The following is an 11,860-nucleotide window of genomic DNA, read 5'->3' as shown; positions in this document are numbered from 1 at the left end:
TCTCTCAGGTTAGAACAAAAGGATTTTCTTAAGTGCTTACCTGAAAATATTTAATAAGTATACCATATAAAAATTAGGAAAAGGCCAACTTTAAAAGAAATAATTTTTCAAAATCAGTTTGAAACTCTTATACAATAAATACAAAAATTTCTATACAAATTCTACATCACCCTTTCCCTAAAAATCTTCTCAATTAAGAATGAATATTATTGAGTTCCTCAACATTCCCTAAAGTAAGCTTTATACCATGATCAACTAAATAGAAACAACAACAAACAACCAGTTCAAACTATTTCCAGGCCTCAAGAATTTTCTCTAATGTTCATGCTGGTAAAAACTATGGTACATTTCTCAGCTCTTTAACTTTCCTGAATATTTTAAAGCTAAACATGTGAATAAAACGATTTAAATATTGTTAGAAGCTAGAGAACTAAAGCAGCACAAAATACTCAAAGGAGCCTAATAAGCAAATGTGTGTGGCATTTTGGATAAACAAGGAAATGATCAGTTTCAGTTTCCTCTTCTTAATTCCTTAAGTAATTTAGTGTTTTTTTTCCTTCAGTGTTTCTGGTTACCCAGTTCAGTGTCTTAAACAAGCAATTTAATGAAAAAACAAAACTTATTATAAAACTTTCCCTCCAAAAGCTATTTATGGACATCTTTTCAGATCATTGGGTTTGCATCTATTCTATTTTGGATTTATTTTCATATTTAGGCTCGGGCATTTGTTGCACACTATGTGCACCTGGTACTCAGCATTAATCAGTCATTTAGCCACATACTTTTAAAACTAGGAATCAGCAAATGAACAATCATTTAAGCAATATAAATGTTTTCTAATGTGTCATCAACACACACACACACACACACAAACACGCACATATACCATCCACTCCTAGCAGCCACAGTTAAAAAACGCATATACGTACTGGTAAACCACTGTCAGGACAACCACTCTCTTTTGCTGCCCCAGAAATACTAAACAACATTTTTTTTTAAATTCCTACATCATCAGATTAAATGAAAAACTACCTAGTAAAGACTATCATAAAACAATGTATGACCAATGAAATTCTGAGTCTCTTGAGCTAATAACGTGGAGGTGAAAACAATGTCAGCTGGGGAAAGCAGCATGTTGTGATGGCAAAGTACAGTAGAGGGAAAGGAACTGGAAGGATGTCATCAAGAGATCTTGAAAAGCCATTTCATCCATTTGGCCCTCACCTGAACTATAAGTTTTAGACAAGAATCTCAAAAAGCTTCTTTTTAGATTCTTGTTTGAAAAGTCTATGTTTCAGTCAAAATGGAATTTCTAATAAAAAAGAGACAAGGAGTAAATCTTCCCTATGGACAAACAAAACTAAAGAAAAAGGAAGCAGATAAATATATGGAGATCACTCAGACCACTAAAACAAACGAAAAACTGAAGGCAAAATACTGATCCTATTTAGACAAAAGGCTGGAATAGCAAATCACATAAATTGTCACAAATAGTGGGTATGATGATATAGGCAGAAAGAGGGAGGAAAAGACTTGCCTTATGCTTTGTGCATTATGTCCAATATTGTTGTATATATTTTCACTAATCAACAGAATTAGCGAAATGAAAGAAGCCCATGCCTTCTTCATTAGCTGTGACAGATGAATATTTTCCATTTCAGCCTGAGGTTGAAAGTAAACTCAGAGAGATTAAAACAGTGTATATAATCCTACCTATGTTGCCAGTGCTGAGAATTTGAAAAATAATGGATGTTGTACAAGAGCAAAACTAGGCAAGTTTGTTATTTTCTAGATAAATATTTTTTTGATTGGCTCACATCTTGAGACTTGCAGTCATTTTGCAAGTACATTTAATTGTAAGGTACATTTAATTGAAGTACACTTAATTTTGAGGCCCAAGCACTCCTTTTGTTTCCCTTTCCTTGACTTACCTTCCCAAAGGTATGACTGCAGACAAAGCCTTAAAGAAAATAAAGTCTGGGTATCTGTTTACAGATGATGAGGCTTACTGTCTGTCCTGGATTTCAAAGATGCCAATATAATGTGGATTGTATATAATTTTAAAATGAATTTTACAAATATTTGCTTATTGCAGAAATTTTGGAAAATACAGAAAAATTACAAAGATGTAGAGAAAAAACATCCCCCATTAGGTTAACAGAGTTTACCACTATTTACCTTTTGGTTGGGTTTTACCCTCTATACCTTTATTACCTTGGTATCAAGATTTAGTGACTTTATATACCATGAATATTTCCATCAGTAATTAAATACTTGGCAGTTTCAAAGTGCCTGCATAGGATCTCATTTTGTAGTAATGTTATAATTTACTGAGGTGTTTCTTTTGACAAAATAACTGTTACTTATAAGGACAAAATAATTATATTATACTCATATTTACTTACAGCAACATTCAACATCACAACGGTGAAATGATCTTAATTAATATGTACAGGGTGGGGCAAAAGTAGGTTTACAGTTGTTCATAGAAAATAATACAATTAATAAAAATAATACATGAATAAACTTTTGCATGCTCCCAACTGTATAGCTACATTTGCCTCACCATGTACTCAAGAAAAGTATGTGAGCCTAGGATTGTACCCAGCCAAGCTGTCCTTCAAGTTTAGACCATACACAAAGTTTTGAACATTATTGGTGTTTTTTATCAACTGTAAAATAAGGAGCTACTACTTATTACAACAGACTTCTTCAATCTGCGCAAGAGAGAGACGTGATCACTCAGTGATCACTGAAAACATGGTAAAAACAAGAACATTAATGGAAGATAAATAGTAATAGATGAAGTAAGAAGAGGCAAAACAACAGGGTTAAGCAAATCAGATGATTTATTCTCGACTTCAGTACAAATGGGTCGCCGCCCATCACGTTTCTCACTTAACGTTTGTATTTGCACCTTGACATTCATTTTAGAGAAACTCGCAGTTTTATAACCTAAGCAAATACTCCAATCGCGTTCTCTTTTAAATGCTCCGATCCCCTTCAGAGAGGGCTTTTGATAAAACAAAAACCCATCCAGGAACGAAGCCACTAGACAGCTCCAGGGCTGACTACGGTGGTCTGGGCCGGGTGGCTCTGACCCGTTACCTAGGACTGCCGTCGCCAAGATAACCAGAGCTGCAGATACGTAGGTGCGAAGACAACTTTGTGAGAAAGCAAGGAAGAGTACGTCAAAGGCTAACGCACCCGGACCTTCTCGCCGCGACGCCCGGCCTGCGCATGCGCTATGGTAGCTCCACGCTCTAGGGGTTAAGGCCCTCACTTTTTCGTCACAGGGAAGATGAGCAGCGTACGTCCGCCCTTTCCCACCTCCTTTTATCCTCTACTTCCTCCTCCCCTAGTCCCTCAGTCTCCTCCCTCCTTCCTCTCCCCCTCCGGGTCTGGAGTCCCTAGCCGACTCCGGCTTCCGGTCAATGGCCGCCTGCGGAAAGGTGTCCCGCCTCTTCCGCTTGTATTTAGGAGGTCGCGGCGGCAGCCGCGCCTGCGCGTCTACTGCCAGAGTCAGCAGGCGGGTCCCTTGGGCAGTCCACCTGAGTGTCGCGGAGCCGATTCCGGGGGGTCCATGGCGATGAACTACAACGCGAAGGATGAAGTGGATGGTGGGCCCCCGTGTGCTCCTGGGGGCACCGCTAAGAACAGGAGACCGGATAATACGGCCTTCAAACAGCAACGGCTGCCGGCTTGGCAGCCCATACTTACGGCGGGCACGGTACTACCTACCTTCTTCATCATCGGCCTCATCTTCATCCCCATTGGCATCGGCATCTTCGTCACTTCCAACAATATCCGCGAGATCGAGGTGAGGGGGGCGAGCGGCGGTAGGAATTGGCCCTGCTTTGGGGAGCGGGATCCTCCCGGCCTGCTCCACTCAGCCCTCAGCTAACTGGAGGTTGACCCACGGTCCTCACCTCCCCCACACCTCTGTCTTGCTCAGTTTCTTCTTTCTTTCTGCAGGTTTTCTGAATTTGCGATTTACAGAGTTAGAGGCGGAATGGATGTTTAACGCAGAGGGTGGGTCAGATGAACGCCCTTTTAATGGAGAGTTTGTGTGGCTCCGTGGTGTTTTGTTTTGTCTTTCCTCCAACGAAGGTTAGGAGAGGGACAAAGAAGTGGGAAAAAATGGTTATATCTAGATATTACTCCAGGAGATTTGACGTGGTCAGATTGTTATTACTTGTGTGGGAATTATCCTAAGAGATTAACACCTTGGCCATTATAGGGTAAAGGACTCAGAGCCATGGAGGTATTGGTGATTTATATCAGTAAGAGGTTGTCATGTGTTATCAGATCACATATTAGGGCAAAGGACCGAAGTGTGCACAGTACCTTTTATTTGGAGCTAATTGATGCTTGTAGTTGTAGGGCATGATACAGGTAAAAGGTAACCTGAAACTTCAATTCCGGTTTTGCTTTTAGGCTGTGTTTATTAATAACAATGCCCTGCATTCACCCTAGTTTTTCTTTTCCCCTCGATTTTAAACTTTAAATAAAGTTAGTAATCAGAATAAACCATACACTGTTTACTAAACATTTTACTGATATAATACATTTTGGAGAAACTTGGGGAAGCATCTTGAATTGTCAAAGCAGCAGTCAGTATATTCATCCATCTGCAGTAGTGAAGATAGTTTGATAATAGAATGTAAATATTTGGTATAGATGTCCATTATTAAACATCTGCTAATCTCTTTCCTCGAATATCTGCGGGTATTTTTATCTGTTTAAAGGGCAGTAACTGGTGCCAGGTTCTCCTGGTTTCCTTGGTTGTATCAGGTTATTATAATTTTTTTCTCCTCTAATTTTATTCATGTGATTTAATGAGGCTCTCAGGGTAATTTTAACTGCAGGAATATGCATAAGATCCCTGTTTTATAGTTTAATTTACAGTGCTACCTCTAAAAACAAAATTATTATGTCTTTAATTGTCCAGTGTTCACTTCTATGTTAATAACAGTAATAAAAATAGAATCTATAGGATAGTTTTTAAATCTACTAAAATTCGTTTTCATTTTACTAACTAGAGAAAGTGTCAGGTTTTTTTTAAGCATGTATTTTTATTTGTTTTATTGTTTCTATCTCCCTAATAGCCCTTCAAATGTAGTATGTGTTCTCCTAGCTACACTAGGATCAGACATGTTAGTAAAGTGGTATATTTATTGAAAGGACCCATGGGCTCTGGGCTGGGGCAGCCAGAGCTGGGTTTAAATTCAGCTCACTTTCTTGGAATACTTAATCTCTCTGATCCTCAAGTTTCCTTATCTGTAAAATACATAAAAATGCCTATTTAAAATGAGAATTAGAAAAAGTGTAGATAAGTTTCTTGGAATTAAGTTTGTATAATATACAGCTACTGTTACCATGATGATCCCGAATTAGGAGATGACAAATGGAGCCAGAGAGGCTGGCATTCACTAGTAAGCTAGAAGAATATTGTAAAGTTGAGGCAGAAACCCAACCCAGATGTCTTTATTCCCAACCTTAAGCTTTTACGCTACATGAGGATTCTTACTGCAGTGTTAGTAGTTAAGAAAATTAATGTTAGAAATTTGATCATTTTATTTAAACTTCTTAAGATATTAAGATGAGTAGCAATAATTTGCAATTTTTGAAAAAGATTTTATTTTTTATTTTTAAAAAGAGGGGAAGGGAGAGAGAAAGAGAGGGAGAGAAACATCAATGTGTGGTTGCCTTTTATACCCTCTGCCCCATCGGAGACTTGGCCTGCAACCCAGGCATGTGCCCTGACTGGGAATCAAACCAGTGACCCTGGTTCACAGGCTGGCACTCAGTTCACTGAGCCACACCAGCCAGAGCAATAATTTGCAATTTTGTATGAGGATATTTACTATCAAAACTCAACTTATGTTAATATTTACAACTATGAAAATAAATATTTACTTTCTTTAAAACTTTGGGTTTTGAAATAAAATAAGGCTCTTCACCTTCACACTAAGTAGTTGGTGAAATGGAAATTTCTTAAATAGTTCTCATGTATATGCTTCTGATTTCAAACACCCTGAAGAGCCTGCTGCAGTCTAGTTTAAAGGGCACTGAAGTTAAAAGTCAGGGCCTTAAAGAGTTGAAGTGTAACTCTCTTAGTCATTATAGGCATATTTTTGCGTCTCCATTGTTTTACTTGAAGAACCAAAAGATTCAGACTAGATGATTTCTAAGATGATATTTAACTTTTAAAATTGTATGACTTCCAACTTGAATGTGATTTTTTAAAAATGCTACGTATCCAAATTGTATCACCTTTGGAACTAGAGGAAATGAAAAGTAGGACTGATTAGGAAATTTATAATCTACACTAACATAAGTTGTGCCAATAGAATAATTTTTTTTCAATTGGCTGTATATATGTAGAGAATTGGTTCTGAATTGAGCCTGGAGTTTATAGTGGGACAAATCTAGGGAGCTTTCGCAAACACGTGCTTGCTTCTGCCTATTCTCTGCCCTTTGTGAGGCACTATGGTAGTTTAGTTTAATATAATGTTGAGGGTCATTTAAAGTAAATGGATAACCAGAAGTTCTTGCTAACATGTTCTTTCATACTATAGTTTGCTCATACCTCTTAGTTTATTTTCTCATTTTTGAAAAAAAATTTTTTTATTCTCACCCAAGGACATGCTCATTGGCTTTAGAGAGAAAGGAAGGGAGAGCAAGAGTGAGAGACAAAGCCAGACCGAGAGAAATGTGGATGTGAGAAATATCTGATAGGCTGCCTCCTGTCCCCACCCACTTAGGGACTGAACTGCAGCCTAGGTACATGCCCTGACTGGGGATCAAACCCCAAACCTTTTGTTGTATGGGAGGACGCTCCACCCAGCCAGGGCCAGTGAGGTATTCTTAAGTTTTGCAATAACAGTTATAGTTTAATGATTAGAATCGAATGAAGATATTTTCAGAGTAATTAAAAACTAAACATTTACTTCAAATTAATATTGCCAAAAAAGTTCAGAATATATTTTTATTTAATTTTAGTGGATTAGCATCCCCATGTTTGAGAAACCCCAAGTCTCATTTTCCTCACTTTATATTTAATCCTGATTATTTTGTTTCCCATTTTTTTATTGTATTTTTTTTCCATTACCATTTATTGCTCTTATGTCCTTTTCCACCTCCACCCAACTCCCCTCCCCCTACAAGCACCACACTGTTGTCCACGTCCATGAATCCTTTTTCTTTCTCTTGGTTTTGATAAAAATGTAGTTTTATCTATTGTTTTTACTCTTGTGCAGCTTGGTTTCTTAGATTCTAAGATTTTTAAGGGGATTTAATTTCTCTTCTTCACTTAGTATTCTTTGTCTATACTTAGCTTATAGCTAAGATTCAAGGAAGCATAAGTTGCATTGTAGATTGTTAAAGATTAAGCACTTTATGTTTAGAAGTTTAAAGATTTTAGTGTTCAAATGAATTACAGTTGCTTAGCAGCTCACTCTGGGAAATTAAGAGGTTTGTGATGTTAGTGTTTTGTTACTCTGATAACTGTAGTACTTAGAGGAAGGCATGACAAAGTAAATATGGCCATTCAGACCAGTCTGTAAGGCCCAGGAACTGAGAATGGTTTTACAGATGAACACTTACCATTGATTTGATGACAGGGAACATTAAGTTTGAATGCCCGTTATGCATAATGTATCCCCTCCCCCCCAAAAATAGTTCCATTCTTATTAGACCTGTGTTAGCAGAAAATTGTACACAATTTTTATTATATTTTGAATTTCATCAATAAAAATCGGTGCCGATTTATTTTCTCTCTTGTTTATATAACAGCCTACATTTGAAGAGGGACCCCCCAAAAAGAGAATTTATTTATATAAAATTGTGTGCTTATTTTTATATATTTAAACTTGTCACTTTCAAAATATTCTCCATTGATGCAATACTCCTATCAAGACTTTTTTCCCACTGCTTAAACAGTTTTTGAATTTGTGGGTTTTGATGCCTTTTAGTGCTTCTGCAGTTTATTGTTTCCCCTCTTCCACATTGGTAAAACATTTCCCTTTGAAGACATTTTTCATGGGAGAAACAAAAAAAAACATCACTGGGCAAGGGGAGATTGGGTGTGAATAGGGGTGGGTGGGGCACTGGGGTTATGCCATTTTTGGTCAAAAACTGCTGAACACTTAGCGTGGTGTGGGCACGTGTGCTCATAAATCACCTGTCATGAAATGGGCAAACTCACTGAAAGAGTCTTCAAAAATATTCACTGAAGCTGAATGCAGCCTCTTGGAAACAAAGCCAGCTGGTGCACTGATGCAGATGGGTTCCCAGAACACTCACCTAGTGGGGGAAGCCTGCACTACAAGAGGCCCGCTGTCCAGAAAATAATTCCGTTTTTTTGGGGGGACATCACCCCTTGTAATGTCCTTGGCCTTGCCTCTTGGTTTGTAAAGCCTAAAATACTTTCTGACCCTTTACAAAAAAGAATTTCCTGCCCTTGACGTCAAATTTTAAGAAACATGCTGGCAAATTTAGCATTTATTACAAAAACAGCAGTATTTAATTTATATTCTAATACTCAGTAACCTTTCAGTTAGGTATAACGATCTCTGACAATTGCTTATGTCCTACCTTCTTTGTACACATTTAATAGATACAAAATACCTTAGCTGAATTTACCATTAATCTTGGCTCAGGCAACATCATTCTTCCTTTCTTTGTCACAGTCAGTTAAAGTTCAGGCAACCTAGAGAAAATTGCTTTTGAAAGTTTTATTTAGTTAGCTTTTATCTTCCTTAGAGCCTCTAGAAAGGACTACTGATAAATCCTTTTTTTCTTAATCCTCATCCGAGGTTATGTTTTTATTGAGTTTAGAAAGAGAGGAAGGGAGAGAGAGAGAGAGAGAAACATCCATGTGAGAGAGAAACATCGATCGGTTGCCTACTGCATGCACCCTGACCAGGGAACCAAACCTGCAGCCTAGGTATGTGCCCTGACTGGGAATTGAACCCGTATGCTTTTGGTGTATAAGATGATGCTCCAACCAACTGAGCCACCCGGCCAGGGCAACTCCTGATAAATTCTTTAGTGTGGAATGATCAGTTCAAAAGAGTACTTAAAATGCCATCTAATTAATACTTAAAATGATTTACCTTATTACTTAGCATTTTGTTGAGTGACCTGTTTAGGTCTTATATTGATTTCCTTTAAGACAGATTTACATTAAAAAATGCAAGTTTTCCAGTCCTTATACAGTGTAAAAATTGTGTGTCCTTCAAATTCCTCCTTTACCACCATGTTAAATTCAGTCTGTTTCTTAGGAATAGGTTAGGAATAGGATGTATTTTTAGGATTACCAAGAAGAAATGCCAGTTTGATTTAGAGGAACAATTGCAGTGGTAGCAAACAAAGCTGAGAAATATGATAACCGTTAAACTAACCTCATGTATATCTGTTCAGTTTTCCTCTGATTCTTTGTGTTTTGTGTGTAAGCTAATGGACAGGTTTCCAACTTACTGTATTCTGCATTGTGTCCTGCATGCTTTTGGCATTTAATAAGTATTAATTTTTTAAAATAAGGGAACTGTGGTTTCTCTCCCACCTGGTAGCCTCTTTCTTTCACTGATAAGTCATGAACTATTATTGTCTTTAGTATAAATTCTTTTTTCTCCCTATCTTTTTTAAGGTAGAGTTGTATCCTGCCCCCCTTTTTTGTTGTGAGAACACTTAAACTCTACCCTCTTATCAAAAAGACAAGAGATAGCAGTTGGTGAGGGTGTAGAGAAAAGGGAATTCTTGTGGAATGTACATTGGTACAGCCATTAAGGAAAACAATATGGAGGTTTCTCAGAAAATTAAAAACTATAACTACCATATAATCCAGAAATCCCACTGCTTGGTATATATACAAAGGAAAGTAAAACTTTGTTTTTATACCCAATAGATTTCTTTACAACCTAGACATTCAGGTCAGACTACCCTTGAATTTTAGCTGATGAAGGATATTTTAGTATTTTGGTGGTAAAAACTCATAGACAGAGTTAAATTTATCAGGAGTTTTAATCAACATTGCACATTTTCTATATGCAAAGCCCAGTTGTGGGTATAGTGGATGATAGACTGAGTCTCTTTTTTTTTTTTTTTTTTTTTTTTTTTCCCCTGAAGCAGAGAGCTTAGCTTAAGCAGCCTGGAATCTTTTGAGGGAGATGAATCAGACACGTAAAAACTAAACATTGCTAGGTGACTGGCACAGACAGAAAAGGCCTTAGTAGTTCAAAGGAAGACAAGCTCACATCTCTCTTTAAAGATTGTGGAAAACTTTGTGATGGAGGTGGGCTCCGAGCTGGAACTTGATGAATCAGTCAATAGCAGTACTAAGGAACATTTCAAGAAAGGTTCATATGCACAGAGATAGAATAACAGGCAATCAAAAGGTATCTAGAGAAAATGAGAGCAAAGGCAAATCACCTGGTGCCAGGTGGTAGATAAACTTGTATTTGATAATGAATATATTACACTGGAAAAGTAACGTGACTGACACAATGTGTGTAAGTTAGGATTGGGTTTGGCAATGAATGAGTAAGGTTTTCATTCTCGTGTGAAATCTCTTAGAAATGCAGTCCCTGGCTAGTATGGAGGCTCTGTTTACTGAACCCATACTGTGGTTTATTGCTCTGTCCTTCTTAGGCTTGGCTCCAGTGCTCACAGTCCAGAATGGAGGCTAGAGTTCTGATTGTCACAGCCTTTTCCAGATTACCACCTGGAAAGAAGGGATGTGTGGAAGAAGGGATGAAGGACAAACGAATAAAAGCCTTTTAAAGGAGGTTCTTGGAAGCTGTCACATACTACCTCCACTTAGTAACAGGCCATACTAAGCTGTAAGGGAAGATGAGAAATGTGGTCTTCATTCTGATAACAAGGTTTTCAGCTAGTGGTTGAGAGTCATATACTGTAGAAGAAGGGTGGCACAGAAATTGGGGTGAGGGGCTGACATAGGGCTCTGCAACACAGGGCTATATATAGGAAGATTTATTTGGTGTTAATGTTAGGTTGGCTGGATGGGAGCAGAGTCATCTAGATTTCAGAGTCTAGTAGTTTAGACATTGCATAATGATTACATTGTTATAATGATTGAATAATGATTATAGTATTGAACTGAACTTGATTTCATGGTAAAAACCATTATGTGTTGTTTTGTGTATGAAAAGCAAATCAGGTATAGGGCATTGATGATAAGGTTTTTAAAAAGTTAGAGAAGGAATATTCTCTTTTATTTTCTTCAGCCTGTCTTTTTTCTTTGTTCAGCATATAAATGTGTTCCAGTTTCTTTTCTTTAAAAAATGATAATGTCCTATTTTGATTCTATTTAATTAATAAAAATTTAATAATGACCAATATTATTTAAGTGTTTGCTAAGAATCTTATATATGTCATTTGATACAGTGACACTTATAAGGATAATGTTGTTGTTCTCTCCATTTTGTTTTTAGAGGGGGGATATTTAATGTGAAATTAAGTAATTTGCTTAGTAACACAGCTGGGATTCAGATCCTAACACTCTGACCACTTGCTTTATTTCCTCTAGGTGCTAGTTGCTATTCTTTTTTCCCACACAATCTGTTTGAAAAGAAAGATGTCCCCATTTACTGATAATAGCCATTCCCATCTCCCATTAACTCCTTAACCCACTGTATGTTAGATGAAAAGTGCTGTGAAGAACACTCAAGGAAGGGGAATAGGAATGGTTGAAGGATGCTTTATATTTTATTTTCAATGTAGATTTTTTAAAAAAGATTTTATTTACTGTTAGAGAGAGGGAAAGGGAGGGAGAAAGAGAGGGAGAGAAACATTGATGTGTGAGAGATACATGAACTGGTTGCCTCTCACATATACC

At 37.3% G+C, this 11,860-nt stretch overlaps 1 protein-coding gene across 1 annotated transcript in view; it reads left to right on the top strand.

Annotated features, from left to right (window-relative positions):
* Positions 1 to 3,467: 3,467 nt before the first annotated feature.
* TMEM30A (transmembrane protein 30A) overlaps positions 3,468 to 11,860 on the top strand; it is a 39,427-nt gene continuing 31,034 nt past the window's right edge. The window contains exon 1 of the mRNA XM_045843459.1: positions 3,468 to 3,820. Within this exon, the coding sequence (XP_045699415.1) occupies positions 3,584 to 3,820 (237 nt within the window). The 5' untranslated portion in view covers positions 3,468 to 3,583. The remainder of the gene's footprint in view (positions 3,821 to 11,860) is intronic.

This window comes from Phyllostomus hastatus, unplaced genomic scaffold, assembly GCF_019186645.2.
Source record: "Phyllostomus hastatus isolate PE091 unplaced genomic scaffold, TTU_PhHast_1.1 phas_contig_40, whole genome shotgun sequence".
Lineage (NCBI taxonomy): Eukaryota > Metazoa > Chordata > Mammalia > Chiroptera > Phyllostomidae > Phyllostomus > Phyllostomus hastatus.
This window is presented reverse-complemented; position numbering and strand designations above follow the sequence as displayed.